This window comes from Haliaeetus leucocephalus, unplaced genomic scaffold (assembly GCF_000737465.1).
Source record: "Haliaeetus leucocephalus isolate CR32 unplaced genomic scaffold, Haliaeetus_leucocephalus-4.0 Scaffold143, whole genome shotgun sequence".
In the NCBI taxonomy this organism is placed as follows: Eukaryota; Metazoa; Chordata; class Aves; order Accipitriformes; family Accipitridae; genus Haliaeetus; species Haliaeetus leucocephalus.
Genome location: NW_010972579.1, coordinates 696,550 through 716,016, shown reverse-complemented (window position 1 = coordinate 716,016; position 19,467 = coordinate 696,550). Strand labels below are relative to the sequence as shown.

The 19,467-nt window shown below is 44.3% G+C and overlaps 4 protein-coding genes across 5 annotated transcripts in view; 3 read left to right on the top strand and 1 right to left on the bottom strand.

Moving 5' to 3' along the window:
* Positions 1 to 19,416, bottom strand: part of CEP63 (centrosomal protein 63kDa) — a 43,134-nt gene extending 23,718 nt beyond the window's left edge. Inside the window, exon 1 of the mRNA XM_010561163.1 lies at positions 19,268 to 19,416. The gene's annotated coding sequence lies outside the window, so the exon portion shown is untranslated. The remainder of the gene's footprint in view (positions 1 to 19,267) is intronic.
* Positions 368 to 3,763, top strand: ANAPC13 (anaphase promoting complex subunit 13). Of its 2 annotated transcripts, XM_010561166.1 has the most exons (4): positions 371 to 386; positions 565 to 688; positions 982 to 1,107; positions 3,287 to 3,763. In XM_010561166.1, exons 3-4 carry the CDS (start codon positions 1,009 to 1,011, stop codon positions 3,410 to 3,412), a joined length of 225 nt encoding a protein of 74 aa, XP_010559468.1. In that variant the 5' UTR covers positions 371 to 386; positions 565 to 688; positions 982 to 1,008; the 3' UTR covers positions 3,413 to 3,763. The 2 variants fall into 2 exon arrangements, with proteins under 2 accessions (XP_010559467.1, XP_010559468.1); XM_010561165.1 differs by having other exon boundaries at positions 368 to 688.
* On the top strand, positions 6,023 to 19,198 carry LIPH (lipase, member H). The gene is made up of 10 exons (XM_010561167.1): positions 6,023 to 6,074; positions 9,956 to 10,323; positions 11,042 to 11,150; positions 11,261 to 11,362; positions 12,374 to 12,463; positions 13,586 to 13,753; positions 14,643 to 14,738; positions 15,716 to 15,827; positions 17,354 to 17,527; positions 19,111 to 19,198. Exons 1-10 carry the CDS (start codon positions 6,023 to 6,025, stop codon positions 19,193 to 19,195), a joined length of 1,356 nt encoding a protein of 451 aa, XP_010559469.1. The 3' UTR covers positions 19,196 to 19,198.
* Positions 19,223 to 19,467, top strand: part of TMEM41A (transmembrane protein 41A) — a 2,540-nt gene continuing 2,295 nt past the window's right edge. The window contains exon 1 of the mRNA XM_010561277.1: positions 19,223 to 19,317. Coding sequence (XP_010559579.1) covers positions 19,223 to 19,317 — 95 coding nt within the window. The remainder of the gene's footprint in view (positions 19,318 to 19,467) is intronic.

Below are 19,467 nucleotides of genomic sequence, written 5' to 3'. Positions count from 1 at the left end.
GGGGGACATGGGCCGCGGGGCTCCAGTGGCCGGGAGGGGCGCCGGGAGGGGCAGGGGGCCGCATCGCCCCGGTTACCAGGGCTGGGATGCGCTTAGGCCTGTCCCCAGCGCCTAGCCGGGACCGCCTCGCCCCGCTGTCCCCAGCCACCGCGGGGCCGCCTCCGCCCGGGGCGGCTGGAGCGCTCCACAGCTCCGGGTGTAAAGGCGAGGCCTGTTCAACGTGTAGGTCTAGAGCCGGGCATGGCGAGGTGGCTCCTGCACCCTCTCGAGCGTCCCAAACCTGGTTTGGTTTTAAATAAATATGGGTAGTCTCCAACCCCGGCACGATCCGAGCCGCCTGCTGCTGGTTGCTGTGCTGCAGGAGTCACACAGGGGCGAATGCTGAGGTGAGGTTTCTGGGAGGGCAGAGGAATACTCGAATGATCACAAGAAACCCCTGGAATGATGACAGTAGCTGAGGGTGGAGGACAGTCTTATTTTTCTCCTGTTTCACCCGCTTCCTGGAATTCAGGTTTTGGCAGCATTTCATGTGCCATTAAATCCTTTGTTCTGCCTCTTTCCCAGATTCACAAAGGATCAGAGACTGAAAGCGAGTAGGCAGCAAACAATAAGCAACGGTTCTGTGCAGAGTTAGAGGGGACAGGGGAGCTCTAGGTCCTCAAGCTCACTCAAAAAGAGACTTCTAAAGGTCAGTAGCTATAAACACAAGTAAATCTCTATAATTAATAATAACAGGCCAGTTTTATATGTTCATCTCTGATGCATATCAATCTGCAATTCAGTCTGATAGTGTTCTTTTTAGATGAAGTAGTTCTCCTGTGGTTATAACTGCTTTTTGAGTGGATTAGAAAAATCAAGTTTTTCCATAAAAGTTTAAGCTTAACAGAAATTGGATCAAAACTGGAACAAGCCCATAGTCCAAACTCCAGCTACTTGGTTGGGGATGTGGACGTTAGAAATAATATCTGCTTTGTGTCACAGATTTAGCTGTATTCGCCTGCTACAACGATGGACAGTGAAGTGCAAAGGGATGGCAGAATCCTGGATTTGATCGATGACGCGTGGAGGGAGGATAAATTGCCGTATGAAGATGTGGCTATCCCTCTGGTAGGTGAATTGCTACTTATCAACCTGAGTTAAGACTGGTGTGTTTATCACAGCCCCTTCCAAGAAATGGCACAGAGAGTATTGCTTGCAGTGCAGCTAATTTGTACAAAAGGCTCCCAGGATGGATCTGACTCACTCTTTTCTTGTCCTATATGCCAGTCATTCCTGTGTGTGTATGAGGACGTGTACGTTTCTCTCCCCCTTCGCCTGACCAGTTGCCAGACCTCCTCAGAACTGGAATGCCCTTCCCGTTGCACAATTCTGGGTTTAGCATCAGAGGAGTAGAATCATCCTTTCTCTCTACTTCCCCTTCACGTTACTGGTGTGTGAAGTGGTTTCCAGTTCGTTTGTAGAACAGAGAGGATCAGTCTCATGCTGACAGTTGCAGTCTTGGTTACATGTTATCTCCACTTTCTGAAATTCCATTAAAAGAAGCTGAAAATTTTTCAAACATCTTCCTAATCAGTCTTTTCCAGATACAGGGTTGCTGTTGCCAGTTCCAGGATAGCAGCGAAGGAACTGGCATCTGCAGTAGGACTCTTTCTTGTAGCACTGCATCCAACGCATGGCAGCTATCTTTTCATCCAATGTACAAGGCCAGAGAGGTGCAGCTGGGGAAAAGCTATCTCTGACCCCACAAAGCCCAGAGCTGAAGCTTCAGATCTCCCACACTGACGCCTTTCCTTAGCTATTTTGAAACTACCAGGGAAGTGAGAGGTATCTGAGGATTTTCCCTTTCCTTGTTCCCTCTGGTACACAAGGTTTACCCTGGCTAGCACTTGACAAAGCAGTCATGCTAAGATTGCGGGGACTGACAGGCTGCTAGTTTCTTTTAGCATAGAGACATTTCCAAATTGCTAGTGACATTGCTAGGCTCAAGCTTTAGCCCTTACACCACTGTCTTTTCAGAGAGGGCAAGGAGCAGCTACACACCTCCAAAATCCATATACATGGCACACAAGTTTTCCTGCCAAGATTTGGGCTTGAGGGGATGATCTTGCAGAACTATGATTCTCGGATATGAGGGCCCAAAACCCCCTTTGCTTGGGACAACCTGTACTAGGCAGGCTGAATCTTATGAACTAGTTCCTTGCTGACAGTTGCCTTTACCCTGTGTCCCAACATTACTGTTTCTTTCCTTATGGCCATCTCTTGAGCTACTTACAGTCACATACTGATGGCAGCCTCAGAGCAGGAAGCCTCATCAACTAACAATAGAAAGAAAGGCCTGGCTGTGGATATAAAGATCGCCAGGGCTGGATTGGCTCTGATCACATAGAAAAAACACCACAAATTCACAGGAGACTTACTCAGCGGCATTGTAAAGGAGCAAACAAAATGGCTGTAAAGTATTTGAGGCTGTCCCAAGCATCTGATCGCTGCTCACTCAAGAGGTTCCTATGAACTCAAATGAGCTCTAATCATATGCTGTTTTCAAAACTGAAAAATTTTATTTAGCTCATACTGGGATTTCCAGAGATCTAGAACTCAGAATTCTTGCCCAAATGGTATCTGGCAGATAACATGCACTCTGTGTGACTGCACCAATACGGCAACACAGAGAACAAATAATACCAGGAAGGAAAATGAAATCTCAGTTAAACTGTATTTCCTCCTTACTGTGTCATGAGCAGCTCTGTGTTGCACCTCTTAGGGGTTTCTGACTTCTACTGTTGATAAAGCACAGCCACACCTGAGTTCAGCATGTAGAAAGAGGAAGGATTTCTCACCTGCCATAGGAAAGTAACATGTTACAGAACCAGTTGTCTTAATAACAGCTGTAATAAATGCAGTATCTGTATTCCTGGCAACAGCAGAAGAAACACATTGCAAACAAGCAATGGAATAATTGCATCGTACTATTATTTACTTATTTTGCATTTGCTATATATTCTCCTTCTTCGCTGTGTGTGCAGTCTGAGCGTATAGCAAGGCCCCAGGGTCCTGGAAAAGCAATTTACCTTTCAGATTAAGCACCATATTCATGTGGAAAGTATATTGTTCATAACTGAGCTTAGTAATATTTTTAAGTGGATCAGTATGTATGATATGTATTGTTCAGATGCACCCTCTGGTCTCGTTTGTGGGGTTTTGTATTTATCCATATGAAGTCTTAGTAACCTGCTCCTTTCAGGAAGCATATTGTGTGGAACGCATTGTACCTCTGTTTTGTTCTCAGAATGAGCTTCCTGAACCAGAGCAAGACAATGGTGGCACAACTGAGTCTGTGAAAGAGCAAGAAATGAAGTGGACAGATTTGGCTCTCCAGTATCTCCATGAAAACGTTCCACCCACGGGAAACTAGTGAATCAGTGAGATTTCAGGCAGTGGATGCAAGAATGCAATATAAAAAATATTTTTCAGCTGACCATCACTGTCACAAGTGTCTCTAAGGAGGAAACAACGTTTCTGAAAAAGTCTCAGATTCAAACGATGGTTCTGCTCACAGTCACCAAACACAGTTTAAAATGCTTCTATAATGAGTGTGAAATAACAATGCCTATCTGACAGCTCAGAGCTAATATCAGAATGTTTCTCTTACGTAAAATTATTTCATATCTTCTGTTAAGTTGTTCTTAAGTTGGTGCCAATTCTGATCTTAAATGTTTTCTACATGTGATAAAACAAGTAGTTTTTACTGTCTCAGGTTGTTACTGATTTCAAAGCTCACAATGGGATCATTTCTGACTCTGAAGGCTTATGTCCCAAGACGTATTCCTCTGTATTCTGTGGTTAGAGTTCAGCATACAAAAACCAAATAGCCATAAGTCAGTTGTTACCATCTTTAACTAGTGTGTGGCTGAGGAAGGTTGTGTGGGACAGGTGTGAAAGATTGGTCAACAGGATTCAAGAGCTGGAGGTAATCTGTAAACACAGGTGGTTATTTGAACTCCTCATCTCAGGATTTGATGGTGGCGGTGGACAGCATTTCCAGTACTGACATCCTGGGTATGTTTGCCAATATGCATACTGTAAACAGTCTAATTTATGCTAAAATAGTGGTTACTCAAAATCATTGTCTTTAGAGGGAACACTGAGAGTTACAAGGAAGAGCCTGACAGTCCCAGTGTACCACCTATTGAACTGATGGCCACTTGGATGAGCTGTCTCAGGTGGGAAATGGAAATCTGAGGAAAGTGATGGGGAAAAGAAACAAGTGGGTCTTGGCTTCAGGCAATAAATTATTACCTCTTTTTGTGCTGAGAAGAAAGGCAAGGCCCTCTTGATTTCTTTATCTCATTTTATCTCTGATTCTCAAATGCCTTTTGCAATAGGTAAAAGCCTTCCGTTCATCTTGCTTGTTTCCCTGTTGGACTGATTCCTTCACACCATTGGCAGAACTTGCTAGGGAGAAAATATTTTGACAGAGTTTAGGACTACTGGTAGAGGTGAGAAAGGAACTGGAAGGAAAAGAATGTTTTGAATTATTTTCTTTTGCCAGTGCATCAGAAAAAGCACTTCCCTGGAGCTTGCAGATTCCAGACTACACACAAGTTTTTTGGTGTCTTTTTCTCAATGTTTATCCTCTTCAAAATAACAAAAACCAACTTTTGCCTGTGTGATTACCAAATGGAATCACAGTACAGCACATGTCCTGCGAGACTGCGATTGCTGAGCTGCATGAGATGGAGAGCTCACGGTAGTTGTGAAAAAATCGTGTGTTGCTGGGTGCACGCCTCTGTCTGAGGTGTAATGCATGCCTGCAGCAGACAAGCAGCATGCACTTGTCTGAACAAGAAGGAGCTGCAGACAGCCAGCAGGCAGAGTTAAGGATTAACCCAAGAATTAGCAAAGTCAAATTAATACGTACAGCATGGACCAAAGAAACAGCTATGCAACTGGGAACTGTAATAGTTCAGCTCCTCATTGGATCATCACCAGGGGGGAAAAAGAGCCTGTGCTTAATGAGGTGTTTCTGATCCTCCCCCTGTTCCCTTTCCCTGGCCTATGTTAGAAGAATTTGCTAAGAAAACATTAGGCAAAGCTACCACACAGCTTCTATCCAGCAGCCACCCCTGCTCTCTCTCCCTGCCCCCCCCCACCCTTATACAAACTCTCCACGACCTTCATCTTTCCAATTTTTCCACTAGATATTCCAGCTCTGATTTCAGACTTCCTTTCGTGCCCCGACAGTTGTCTTTGCATCTGCCATCTTCTTCCTCCTCTCCAGCAGGGGAAAAAAAGCCCTTCTTACTTGAATTAGAGCTGAATTCATGAGGTTCCAGCAGGTCTGCAAAAAAATGTGGTGGGGATGCCAGATGTACAACTGTCATCCAAGACAGCAGTTGCTTGGCAGCCCAATGGAGACCCAGATTGACTGGTACCTTCCCTTTGTCATGACATAGTGCTGTGCATCCACCTCCTGCCTGAGGTGACAGGGTCTTCTAGGTTAGCAGGGATGCTGGGCCACAGTGCTCAGAAAAGCCGGAGGGACATGGGAGAGTAGGGATTGTCATGAATGCTACCAGCATAGGCCCCTGTGAAACCAAGTGCTGGCCCTGCCCAGATGCTTATCATACTTGCAGTAACACCTACGATCTTCACTGCCTTTTGACATTCTTTGGAAAAGACAAATAGACACACAATAATTTCCTTAGTTTCAACACGTTTAGTCAACTTGCTGCTTACAGCATGATACCAAACCATTTGTGTCTTTGATTAGTCATTCCCCAGGGCAAACTATATTTAAAATAAGGAAACCCAGTAGAATAGAAGGTGCCCCACCTTTTTAAGAAGAAGCTTTAGTTGTATAACTAAAGACTAGTCTTCATTTCTTGGCTGGTAACTTCCTCCTTTCACCACACCTACTGTTATTGGCAGAAAAAAAAAGAGAGCAAACTTGTCAGAGACAGCAGACACATGCCAAAGAAGTGGTAAAATCTTTTACCTGTAGAAGTTCCATGTGGAAGTCCATATGCTGAGGCTGTGTGTCGTCTTCATCTACCTTTTGTATGGGGTGAAACCAGGTAAGAAATCAACCGTTTGTTTTGAATGTTTTTGTCAAATATAACACACTTTCTGTGCTTTGCAGAAACATGAATATATCTACCCTCTGCATTATAAGTTACTGTGTAGGGTTTTTCGCTAGCATTATTTATCTTGCCAAAGCAAATTATACTGGTTACATGCATGTAGTCAGCTCTCAGAGTTCCAAATGTAAAACCAGAAGTCATTTTTATTATCTTCTCCTCACTTCGCAAACACTTCTCTTCTGTAAGTACTATCCATCGACACTGAAAATATCATTTGAAATCTTCAGAGAAGAATGATTTCTTTTCAGCAGTGTCTTATGTGACAGACAAAGGATGAATTACCATTTATGAACAATAAGCTTCATTTGATATCCTTACAGCCCTATCAAGAATCAAACTGTGTAAGAAAAAACAAATGTACTACCTTGTGTTAGCATACACATGGGAGCAAGTCAAGTTATAGCTCTCTGCTTTGTAGGGAAAAAAAAAAGGAATTAAAAAAAAAAAAAAAAAAACAACAACCAAACAAAAAAAACAACCAAACAGTATTCTTATAAATACTAACTTATTTCATCAGGTTCTCTGGGGTAATTGTGGGGTCACATTTTGCTTAGTTTGTTAAATATGCTGTAGGAAATGTAGTCAGAAGAAGTGGAAAAACAGAATTGTCTGAAAAGGCACTGAGGAAACCCAGTGAGATACGGAAGACCAGTTTAAGAGGCAGAGGGCACACTCTGTGGAAAAGCAATGGAAATCTTCACTAATGCTACTGAGATTTGCTGTGTGGTAGTGAAGTGTGCTTAAAGCTGAAGATTCATTACTGATGCATAAGACCAGTCTGTTGTAACACACCGTAAAAAACCCAGGCAAGGTGACAGTGTTTTGAGTGTCAGTGAAACTGCAGACAGATACAGAAGCAGCAACATGCTTATCTGAGGTCCATGCAAGGTGTTGACTGGGTGAGCAGCCCCCTTCAGGGGCTCTGTGTGGCAATACAGTCTCCCAAGGACCACAGCTAGGACAACTACAAATCTGAACAAGTGACCACTGACCCACTGAAGTGAAAATCTGTTGGAACTTCACTTTGCAAGAGGACAGACTGGTGGAGTTAAAAAATTCAGCTACTATTCTATTCATGCAGACAGCCTCAGTGTCACAGCCCCAAAATGCCACTATTGCAAACCCTGCCTGTCCGTAGGATGAACATCAGGACAGAAGGAAGAAAAAGCCTCCAAACGCCATGTCCAAGAAAGGAACGAGAGAGACCAGGGGAAGGCAGGAACATGGGTTTAACAGCTTGGTATGCCCCCTGCTACAGGTGTCGAGATGTCAGAGCACCTTGCCCAGGAAACTAGTGTTTGCCGTCCTATTTTACATATCAGAAAGCTGAGCAGAGGGAGAAAAGTGAATTGCCTGAGCCTGTTCAGCAAGCTAATACCCAAGACAGTGCTAGGAGTGCATTAATGGGACACTGGGTTAATTGCCACATTTATTCACCTTTCCTGGAGGGAAGTGGTCTGTTGGACACGGGTTAAGCACAGTGCCAGGGTGTAGGTTTCCACCTCACTTATTTGCTTGCAGACTTAATCTCAATAAGCCTCTTGCCCCATCACAGAAATCGTGTTGGAGTTTCAAAGACACTTCCAGCCATTTCGGTAGGATTCACTGTGCTTATCAGAATGAAGAGCAAAGCCAGGATAACTGGCTCTCCTCATGTGTCAGCTTTTGTAACACATGGTGGATGAGTCTGGGATACATACCAGCCTGCCAGAAGAGAAGCTGGCAGGTTTCCCCCCACTATTAGCACTGATCTAATTTTGTTATTCAAAATAGAACAAATCTAACAGACTTGGTGCAGATATAACAAGGCTTTTTAAACAGTTCCTGTGTTAGGTATTAGCAAATGCTGATCAGCTCTTTAAAAGCTCTTCTTTACCAGAACGTTTGGGCTGTTCTAGTGACAAACACAGTGCTCCTCTGGGCAAGTCTCAGCATGATGCAGGAGATATAGAAACAAATCAAGCAATCAATGCAATCTTCCACCATATAGAAGTAATTTTTGTCTGGCATTTCTGCCTGTATTACTACAGTTTCAGTGGCAGTAAAGATGATTAACAATACTATATAATACCATACAATAACTAAACCAATTTCTAGTTATTAGCAAAAAATAAATATAACTGTATTTTTTTTTTTATGTTGCAGTAGCACCTAGAGGGCAGTGGTTAAGTATCACTGTGTATGCTGGTGTATATCAGCAAAAAATGGTAAATTTCCTTTGAGATTTCCACATGAGCAGTGTCATAGGACAACTCTTGCTGCTGTTTCTCTGGAGCATCTTGGCATGGTAACTGTGGTAAGAGCAAGCTGGTCAGGAGAGGGCCACCCAGGTCACCTTTACTCTTGCAAGCAGGGCCCAGAGTCACACTGCCCCTGGGAGCCCTGATTGAAGCATTACAGAGGCAGAACACCCTCAGTTCAAAGGCCACTGATTTCAAACAATGTTCATTGGGCCTGGCTGAGAGTTCATTTTCCACTGCTCCTGTTCCACTATTCATATTTTACCATAGGCTTTATACAGGATGGACTCCGTGGATTTCAAATGTTAAAATTTATTTCTGAATTTATGGTAGCAATTTAAAATATCCAGTTGGACTTAACTGCAACATCCTTTTAGCCTATTAACTTTTATTTCTGGAGCTCCTGGGGCTTCTACAAAGTAATTAGCAGAACTATGGCAACTGAGCAGATTATTTTATGTGCTGGGCACATAGCATTTATATCACTCTCATGCTGCTGATTTCCATAGGAGAAAAGGGAAAGTTGCTCATAGAAACTGAGAGTTTCATCATTTAGAAATTAAAATGCACAGAGTATTGGAGATTTGCTAGAGCACAATTAGATTACAGCTGCAGGTTTTCTAAACCCTTCTACCTACTGCACAGCCCTTTGAGCAACAAAGATCAGGAAGATTTCTCTAGCAACTGCAGCCTGAGCAATTATTGCAGCCCAGGGCATATGTGTGAGAGACACTCTCTCCCACAATAGGCTTCAATAAGATTAAGCGGATTTGGGGAAAAGGATTGTGAGCCAGGAAGAGGCTACAAAACCTGGGAGGGCCTTCATAAGCAGTGTCCGTCTGGAGACAGTTATTCCATTCCCTGCCAGTGCCCTGCTGGAGATTGTATTGGACTCTGAAGGCTCAGCTGGTGTTCTGTTGGAAAAGCAATGAACAAAGACAGGCTTTCAAATGGCAAAGACCATCCAATAAAGCAAAAGTTACATAGAATTCAGTTACTCTTCAGCTGTGTATAAAGCAATATCAGTAACATATCTCATGCAGTCAAATGGTCTCCCATTTCACAGTCTGAAATAGCATGCTGCATCTGCAAATACAAATGAAGCATTGAGCTGCTCCTCACAACAGCAAAATCCTCTGCAGCTTGTCAGCTCCAGACTGGAGTTACAAACCATAAGGATGTCTCTTTACCCTAGAGCCTGTCCAGAGCTTCTGGGTGTGCTCTCAAACCAATACAGCAGCCATCCTAGTTGTCAGTCTTTGATACCTTCCTCACACTAGTGGGATTTTTGGAGAGAGTCCATGCCGTCTCCCAGCTGCTGGTGGAAGCAGGACTGTGCTGCTTCAGGGAATGCTGCTCTGAGAAGGTACACTTGCTGTCTTTGTTCCAATGTGGCAAGAAATCCTAAGATTCAGGATAACTCCAGCCATGAACATGATGGAGAGGAAAGGAGCAGCCCTAGCTCAGACAGCTCACAGCGTGTGTTCCTGTGCCTGTGTAGGGCTGGCAGGTAGAAAAGGTCAAAGCAAACGCATCGATGCTAACCTCAGGATTGCCACACTGTGCTCTTTTCAGATCCTAGGGAGACATGCCCTGCGTTCACAGCTCTCAGCATTGGCAATGCTTTGATAGGGACAGACCTGAAAGTGAAGCTGCTGCTCTACACCAAACTGAATCCAAACTGTGCTGAAGAGCTCGATTCAACAGCCTCCAAGTATCTAGATGTGACCAGAAAAACTACATTCATCATCCATGGATACCGACTCACAGGCTCTACCCCAGTCTGGATCCCTGACTTGGTACATCTTCTGCTTTCTGTAGAAGACATGAATGTCATCCTTGTGGACTGGAACCAGGGAGCAACAACTCTCATCTACAGTAATGCTTCCAGAAACTGCAAGAAAGTTGCTGAGATTCTGAAGAAATTTATTGATGAAATGTTGGTAAGTTGAACGTTCACACTATGATATAGACATTAACACACAGCATGTAAAGGGCACAAAGGAAGTGTTTAAACAGCAGGAGTCTGGGAAAAAAAACTCCTAAAAAGGAATACATTAATTTTTGGAAGTGCAGCTATACTGCAGTGCCAAATTCTACCCTTGGACTTGGTATGATGGTATTTTGTTGCAATATTCAGTTTACACTCAAAGGCTCTACATTTCTGAATACAAAACTCTACAGATATGTTTTCCCATACATAGAAACTCTATTTCTACTTTCTGGATGTCCAAAAGTCAGCTTATGGAGATCAGCTACAGTTCGCAGCTCCTCTAAGCTGCTGCACAGGCACAGTCAATGATGACACCGGACCATTAGGATCATTGTGTCTGCTAATGCCTTGCAGGAACCCCATGTGGGGCAACTGGAGTTGTACTCATGGGGCCCATGAATACTCACTCCTGTCCACATCTGTAGTTACTGCCCCAGGAAAGTACAACCATTGCCTGAACTGTTCTCATTGCAGCTCTCTCAGATATGGACCTCAAACCTAAGTGCTGGTTGTACTGTGGGACTATCAAAGGGGGAATATTTACAAAGAGTGGAACACACCAAGGGAAAATGTGGGAAAAGTAGGGAGATGCATTCACATTCCTCCTCCTGATATTTTTTATGCCTTTGATGTGCCTAAAATCTGTGACAAGTCCTCTTAACTCTCAGGTTGATGGAGCATCGCTTGACTCCTTGCACATGATAGGAATGAGCCTGGGAGCGCACATCTCTGGCTTTGTGGGACAGATGTTTGATGGTACACTTGGAAGAATCACAGGTAAGCCCTTCCTCCTGTCAGTCCTTTTGCTTCGAAGATAGCTGTTCATGGTGAGCGGTGTGAGCTGCACACTACTAAAGTGATGCCATAAGTGTGGTTTTGCATTGCAGGTCTTGACCCAGCAGGCCCCTTGTACAGAGGAAAGCCGCCTAGTGAGAGGCTAGATCCTACAGATGCACAGTTTGTTGACATCATTCATTCAGACACCGATGGTATGTGACATTTCTCCTCTTTACCATTATGAGGAAACCTAGAGACTGATGGGGAGCACAGGAAAGCAAGGGCTCTGGTAGGCAGCAGTGCTGGGGAAGATCCTTGCTCCTTCAGCCCAGGAGGACAGCAGCTTACTTCACTGGTGCTGTGAAGGGGTCTGTGGTGCTGTGTTGCCCACGCTGTCATCAGCACTCCCTTGGGAGCTGCTGTTTTATTTGCATTTCAAAACATGCTGCTGGTCTATAGCAATTAAAGCCTTGTGGCCCATGAAGTAGAAGGACTTAGGCACTAGTGCAGGAGTGCCCTGTTGCTACCGCAGCACACAGTCCTGCCAGAGCAGTTCCACACTAACACTGCACTGTGGGGTCAGGCTGCCCCCCAGCACGCAGCATCTCAAAAGCTAGTCACACAGCTCAATGCCTTGCACAGCGGATCAGTTATCCCCAGTCCTGTGGCTCCCTGCATGACGCTTCCAGTCTTCATCCCACCTCCTGTGGGCTAAACCTTCCTCTGGGGCAAATCTGAAATCTCCCTCAGCTCTCTCCCTGGTGCACAGCACACCTTCACATCCACAGCCAGGCCAGCAGTGTGATGCAAACCCTTCACCCTGCTCCCACTGGCATCCCACCCCTAGCACTTGGCTTTCCCACCTCACTGCTGCCTCTCGTCCTCTCCCAGACCCTCCAAGAACTCGGGACTTCAGCAGCACAGTAGTACCCAGTCTTTCACATTCTTTTTCCTCTCCCACAGGCAGTGACACAAAAAGCCAAATTTTGTACTGTCAGATGCACAAACTTATTTTAGGTATTTGATACCATTGCTAAAATGACACAGCTGGGTCACAACCATTTGGCCTGCTGTCTAAATAGATGAATGACATTAATATTCCTGCACAGGCAGGCATCCTAGAGCTAAATAACTATTATTTTTTCCAGTTAGTTTATTTTCCTTCTTCTGCATTTTATGATGTAATATTCCCTCCCTTCACCTCCGATATTTTCTTTTGTCAGGACTAGGCTACACAGAAGCACTAGGCCACATAGACTTCTACCCCAATGGCGGGACCGACCAGCCTGGCTGTCCACTGACAATATTTTCTGGTAATTAATTCTGCCTTGAATTGCACAAACATTGACAAAATGTTTCCAATCAGAAAAGAGGAGAAGGCCAGAGAAACATCATGACTGCTTAGAAAAGACATGAAAACCATGTTCTGGGAAAGCCATGAAAGCAATCTATTCCCAGCACTGATGTGGCACACTGACGTAACAGGAGTTTAGCTGATGTGCACCAGGCAGACATAGGAGTCAGGGGTGATCCTTCTGCTCTCTGTCACAAATGCAAATGGGATTAATTTTCCATGCAAAAAGTTATCAGGTAGATTTATGTCTTCATTTTGTGACTATGTTAAGAAAACCTGTGGGATTTTTTTTTTTTTAATTACTTAGAACACACACAAAACCCCAAGGACTAGCAACAGCAAGAACCTGTTCAGAAAACAGGTTCAAGATGAATGTGGGGTAGACAGTTATACTGAATCCAATGCGCCTTTCTTGGCAGTGACAGTCAGTGCAATCTGGCAGGTAAAGCCCTAGTCTTGAATGCAAGAAAGCTTTTTTCCTTTCCAGCCCGGCAGCCAAACTGGTTTTGTGAAAGCTGGGTGAAGAAGATACCTCACAGAAGGAAAGGCAGTAAGGTGAACTCAGACCTTATCAGACCTAAGGGAATCTATGTAGGAAACCAGCCTGAAACAAATACCCATAGGAAATGAGGCTTCACTCATTTTGCTGCCCATGCAACATGTCATTTTATTAGTTATGTCTTTCTAAAGAGTTTTTTAAACAAAAATGGCAAAGCCATGTGCCAAAAAATGCAATATCCAGCTGTCAGGCCCGAGCTCAGAGAGAAAACACCTGAAATGGAGAAGGATCCATAGCTGGATCCTCTGGAACTGCAGCAACAATACAAACAAATACGTTTTTAAAACCAAAAAGGACAAGAAGAAAAGTAAAGTAGACATAGGCAGAGCTGAGTGCACTCAAAGGGAGAGGCTAGTGCCCACTTACTGTTCTGCCACAGCCCAGTGCTCCCCAGTGCAATGTTGTCTTCAGGCTGGTCAGTGACTGTCCACTGGTGTGTCCTTTTTTTACTAGTGCATTAATACTGTTTTCAGGAAGCATGAGGATTGCTAACAATATGTTTCTTCCCTATGTATGATTGAGGATCGCAGTATTTTAAATGTGACCACCAGAGGTCTGTTTTCCTGTTCATGTCATCCCTGAAACAGAACTGCAATATTACTGCATACCCGTGTGACTCCTACAGAAATTACAGGAACGGCAAATGTACCAGCTGCGAAACTTTTTGGCCTATGCCATGCCCCATTGTAGGTAAGGATCCGGGGAATGTAAATACATCCTGAATACACGTCTGACAGAGCTGCCCATCGTTACTGTAACTTGGTGTGTGACAAATGTTTTGCTAAAGGACTAACACAACATGGTGCTTTGCAAAAGCATGTAAGTTATTTCCACTGAGGTTTTCAGGATCATCTCTCCTTGACTTCTGCAGAGCTACAAGCTTCTGCTGCAGGAAAAAGAGGCCTGAGAAATTTCCCTGCTCTTTGTACAGTCACATCACGTTGTGATCTAGAACAGAAATCCACATGTAAAGGATACAGAACTAGAAAAGCCAAAACAAGACTTGGGATCTTTACGCTAAAGTCACAGAAATGATGAATTAAAGTCCATTAGCTGTGCAGTTTAAGGGATAAGGGCATGTTCTTGCTAAAACAGAATCTCTTCTAAGAGATTTTCAGCACCACAAACCCCTCTTGATTCTAAAAGGAACGGCAGAGGGGTGAACAAAGGGTATTCTGCTTTTTTGTAACTGACCCACAGAGGTGTCCCAGCCTGGATGTGACAGCCCAGCTTCAGTCTGCCATTTCTGAAATTTTGATGCTTTGACACTTCCAGAAATGAGCTTGCAAAGCTGACCGTATGGTTTTCATTCTGCACTGCAGATGTGGAAAAAGATCAATCTTAAAATAAGTGCTGAACAGTAATCAGGCATATTTAGACACCCAGTTGGCTTTAGTTACACAAGTAAAATTAAGCCCTTGTATAAGTCTACAGAGTACAGGAGCATGTGTCACAGTAACACCTTGCAGCTGGAAAGCAATATATTATTTCTTAAATACTTGCTTTGTTATTTTCAGCAATTTAGTTGCTTATATACCTATGCAGTAACTCTGTTTCATTTTCAAACTGTCATCTATAGGCTATTATGCCCATAAGTGGAAAAGCTATTTAACACAACAGAGCCATCCAGTGACAAGGATGTTTTTTGATACAGCGGACAAAGAGCCATTTTGTAGTAAGTGACTAAGATTTCTGAGATGATTTTTCTTTGTGTATTGTCTCCTCCAGCAACAGCCAGGCAGAGATGGTTAGTTGTTATTGGCATCATAGCCAGCATTTTAGAAACAAAGCCAGCGGCTGCTGGATAGAATTGTGTCCATCTGCAGTCTTGCCATTACATTCCTTATCTGCAAACTTGCCTGGTGCTGTGAAAGTCAACTACTTGCTAGACATGTGCAAGAACAGGCTCACCTTGCTTACAGTGCTAAGAAATAAGTTGAGAACATGCAAATGAAGCATAAAAGGGTAGTTCCTAAACTGTGTTTTAAAACAAGACATCACTCTTGTGCAAGTAAGAGGTGTGCAGGAACGATGAGAGTCAAAGATGTCCTCTGAGCTGAACAGGTAAAAAAGCTACCCTGGACAAAAGTGAAAAGCACAGGGAAAGGGCCCAGGCAAGGGGGAATCAGTGAAAAAAGGTTTCACCCTCATGATCACCAACATACCAAGCCATGGGCAGGGATTATGGCCTGAGCTCACGTGCTGGTCAGCAAGTGAATTCAGTGAGTTACAGATCAAAGAGCAGGCAGTTCTGCTCCTTGACAGAGAAGACAAATGAAAGATGCTGAGAACAGAAATGAAGGGGATCAGAGGCAGACAGGAGAAACAAAAGGCAATCTAAAAATGAATGGTGAAAGGTGGTGTGTGGAAAGCTGTATAGAGAGACCATCTTGCATGCCACTTGTGTAACCCTTGCTCTAGTGCTTTCCCAGACTTCTCTTAATATTTCTATTAGAAATCTCTGCAAAGGAAGATGGCAAGCAGGAAGGAGAAATAAATTTTAGAGTTAAATTGAACAGGTTGTATCAGATGAGCAAATGGGAGAAAGATGCACTCCACCTGCAGCTCAGCTCCCAGACAGGCATACAGCTGGGCTGGAAAGCAGAGCAAATGTACAGAGTCTAACCGTGCTCACTTTCTCTCTTGCCTCAGTTTATCACTACTTTGTGGATATTATTACATGGAACAAAGACACCAGAAGAGGCACCTTCAGCATTGTATTAGCTGATGAAAGTGGGAAGAAGGCAGAATCTAAAGTTAATCCGTAAGTCCTACCGATCTGATGATCTGTAAATGTTAGCAAATCACTTGGTACAACTGCATCTGGGAGGAGGCAAGGTATCCTCCTCTAATTTCTCTGCTGATACTTGATAGCATACATGCCTTAGGGCTTTCCTGGTCCTATGCAATTTTCACAGACTCCCCCAGCGCACACCAGCTCACAGCCCAGCCCTTTGGTTTGGACCCTTCTCAGTCATTTTAAGGACTGAAGTGGACAATCTCAGCCAGCAGCATGGCTGTCCTAGGCTTCCACTAAAGCAAGAGGAAAAACATGTCTCCCCCTTTCCTTCCCCTTCCAGAGAGTGTTCCATTCTAGCTCCAGGTGCCCAAGTCAGCTGGAATGAACCTGGGCCTGAATATGTAACACCCAAATCAATTCATTCCACCTGGAGAAGCAAATTAATGACTGGTGTTTATGTGGACATGCAAATTCCTGATTGATCTAAACATACTTCAGCCAAACAAGTCCTGCTCAACTAGTTTTCCCAAGTGTCTCTAATTGTGTATTCTCTCAGCCATATCTGCTTGCAACAGAGCAATCTGCATAGCTCCCTGGGGCTGCACAACAGGACCACCCACTCTGCCAAGTGTGTGACAGCCCACCAGGCAGCATGCTTACACACACACACACACACCATGAACACCTTTGACAGGTTAAAACTTGTCCTATTTGTCAGGCCTCCTAAAACTTCTAAACAAGGCCAGTCATTTTGCATGTTGCACGGGGATACACTTCCAGTCACATCTGCACTCTTCACCTTCATCAGGGAAACCTTAAACTATGGCCATACTACTGGCATTTTTGCAAGAAGCTCTGCTGCTTTTGCACCAAGATCGATGCAGTTTTCAGGCAAATCTCAAAGTGGAACTGGCTATTCTGTCAAAAAGGACCGAGGTCAAACCCCAGTCCTGCAAGACTTCATGTCTTTAAGCCTGTGCTATTTTCCTATCCTGAGAAGCTGGATTACTCTTCATTAATTCTGGTCAACGCTGCATTGTTTCACAGATGCTTGTGCTGCATTTGCCAGAAAAGAACTACCAGAAATTTAATTAGGGGCATTAATACCCCCAAGGTAACAGTCTTCCATTTGTAGAGCTACCTCAGCCATACAGCATTATTACAAACAGATTTTTATATACAGCAACATATTCTGCAAACTCCATGGATGACTCAGTGTTCAGGTCTGCACAGACAGCCAAGTACAAACATCATTTAGGTCTAGTCCACTCAGGTTCAAAGCAGAATCACAGTAAGGATTCTGGTTTGGGACCAGAGCAAATGGCATCAGACCTCTGTGTCGCCACTCCCGCCCCAAATAACTGAGTGCAAAAGTGGCTGAGCAGGTTCACACCTGGAGACCTGAATCCATACTCTTTTCCTGTAAATCAGAAACTACTCATAAGTTCAGTCTTCCTCCCCCAGCACTGTGTCTAACATTATACTGAATGTATTAAAAATGGTGCTATTCCCTCGGTGACTCTCCGACACCTTGTCTGCTTTATCTTTAGAGAAGCTGCAGCCTTTCGACAGTACAACCAAATCACATTGCTAATTGGATTCGACCAGGATTTTGAAAATATAGAAAGAATTTCCTTGACATTTTCCACAGGATCTGTCATTGGCCCAAAATTCAAACTCAGGATTCTCCAAATGAGGTTCCGGTCACTTACAAATCCAGAAAGGTAAGCAGATGTTTACAAACCATTTCTATTGTTGCAGACTGGACAGAAGTAAATGAATCTCCCAGATTCCTGGCCTTGCTGAGTTTGTCCAGAAGAATTAGATCTATTTCACATTTAATAATTCTTGTACACATATCCTGGGAATAAATTCCTCATGCACACAAACCCCATAGCTGAATACCTACTTGAAAACAGAGGTTGTCTTATTGTACTGAAAACATGTAAGTAGTGGTCTGACATTTTAACCTTTGGTCAGGAAAATGACCTTTGAGAAGCTGCCCAGGCCTGAACTCTGGGCTGAAGGTAAATGCAACTCTCAGGGAAATAGATGTCCAGCCCCAAATACACGTTATATCCCAGTCAATTTCTATGTCCAGTCAAGCAGGGAGATTAATTTACTCCTAGAATTCCAGTAACTGGGAGCTGCTGGCTGCTATGCCCCAAAGCACTGACTACTGCCCACAACATCATGAGGTACCTACCAGGTCATTTGCTGATGAGATTTCTACAGCCGCTTCAGTCACCTTGTTACCCTCTGTCTGCTCTGCGGTCCTACCCTTAAGCTTCCCTGATTTCTAGGGCACCTTTGGAGGACAGGATCTCTGCCTGAGTTCAGCAAGTACAGAATCTCTTAGGCTGACCTTGTGTGCAAGAAGAGTATGTGGACATCAAGCCGTACCATGCTTTAAATTTGGGTTAAAACGAGGATTGCATATCATAGAGAACAGTGAAGCAAAAAAAGGACAGAGCTGCAGAACATGTTTCTTTGCATTTCATGAAGGTCTGCTACCCTTATCCTAGCCTTGGAATAAGGAAGAGATTGTGTATGTCTAATAAGCAATGTCCTTCTGCAGCTGCCCCTTGCTGACGCTCCCTTTCTCCTGTCCTACATCTCCACAGTCACTTCCAGCCCCAGATCCACATTCAGTCTTTGAAAAAGTAGATTAAAATGCCCAAATATTTCATCAGAGATTGACCACTCTCCCCTAGGAGGGGCTGCTACAGGCTGCAAGTACAGCTTGATGGTAATCAGTCACTGCCATGGGGAGGGATGTCCTGCCCTCTCTCCTTCCCTGTTCCAGAGCTAACGTTCATGTGTTCCCAGAAGAAAGCCTAAGTATTTCCTCTGTTTTTTAGCTGGGCTAGCTCTAAGCCAGCTCAATGCCCGGTCCCAGCACAGAGTGGCAACACAATCCCTAATGCTGACACCAGGGAATTGGCAGGAACACGAAGGTGAACTGGAAGGACCACCCCATTCAGTGGACACCCAAGTGTAGACTGGCTTAAAGGGAACCACAAACTCAGGAGCCAATACCTCAGTTTGCTTGCTGGCTTTTGTGTTCTTTTTTCCACAAGGAAAAGCAAAAGATAATGTAGAACAGAATGAAAATATACTCAAGGTATCCCTGACCTCAGTAAGGCTTAAAGTCAACCTCACTTTAGGTGGACTACAAGCCAGTTGTCTTGAGAACGTGACTTATTTTACATAAGCCTCCATCCAGCATGGTGGGAGACTTGACTGGGGGACGATACAAGAAAGGCCAATTTTTCACTTTTGGCTCATATTGACTGCTTTTATGCAGACCGCAGCTGTGCAGATACGACCTTGTCCTGATGGAGAACACCAGAAAAACCTTCAAGCCCGTCCCATGTTGGAGCAGGAGCTAAGACCCGAACGTGTCGCTCCTGAACGTTATGTCTGAAGGTGGCAGACATTTTCACAGCCGTAGGGGGACTCACCTGAAAGTTCCTCAGCACCTTCTGCGGAGACCAAGCGGCAGCGCGGTGGGGCCCTCTTGTCAGGCAAAGATTTATAAACGGGGCTGCAGAAGCGACCAAAAAAACGACGGCGTTGTGTGTTTTTGAAGCACGCTTCTGCGGCGCAGCTGGCTTCGCGCCCGGGGACGAGGGAGCTCCCGCCGCTCCCTCAGGCGCGGAGC

What these genes read in the sequence shown, in the direction of transcription:
- ANAPC13 (XM_010561165.1), top strand. Translation starts at nt 1,009, where the DNA reads ATGGACAGTGAAGTGCAAAGGGATGGCAGAATCCTGGATTTGATCGAT. An exon ending in AAGATGTGGCTATCCCTCTG is followed by an intron (nt 1,108 to 3,286) that starts GTAGGTGAATTG and finishes TTTTGTTCTCAG; the next exon opens with AATGAGCTTCCTGAACCAGA.
- LIPH (XM_010561167.1), top strand. Translation starts at nt 6,023, where the DNA reads ATGCTGAGGCTGTGTGTCGTCTTCATCTACCTTTTGTATGGGGTGAAA. An exon ending in TTTGTATGGGGTGAAACCAG is followed by an intron (nt 6,075 to 9,955) that starts GTAAGAAATCAA and finishes TGCTCTTTTCAG; the next exon opens with ATCCTAGGGAGACATGCCCT. An exon ending in GGACAAAGAGCCATTTTGTA is followed by an intron (nt 14,739 to 15,715) that starts GTAAGTGACTAA and finishes CTCTTGCCTCAG; the next exon opens with TTTATCACTACTTTGTGGAT.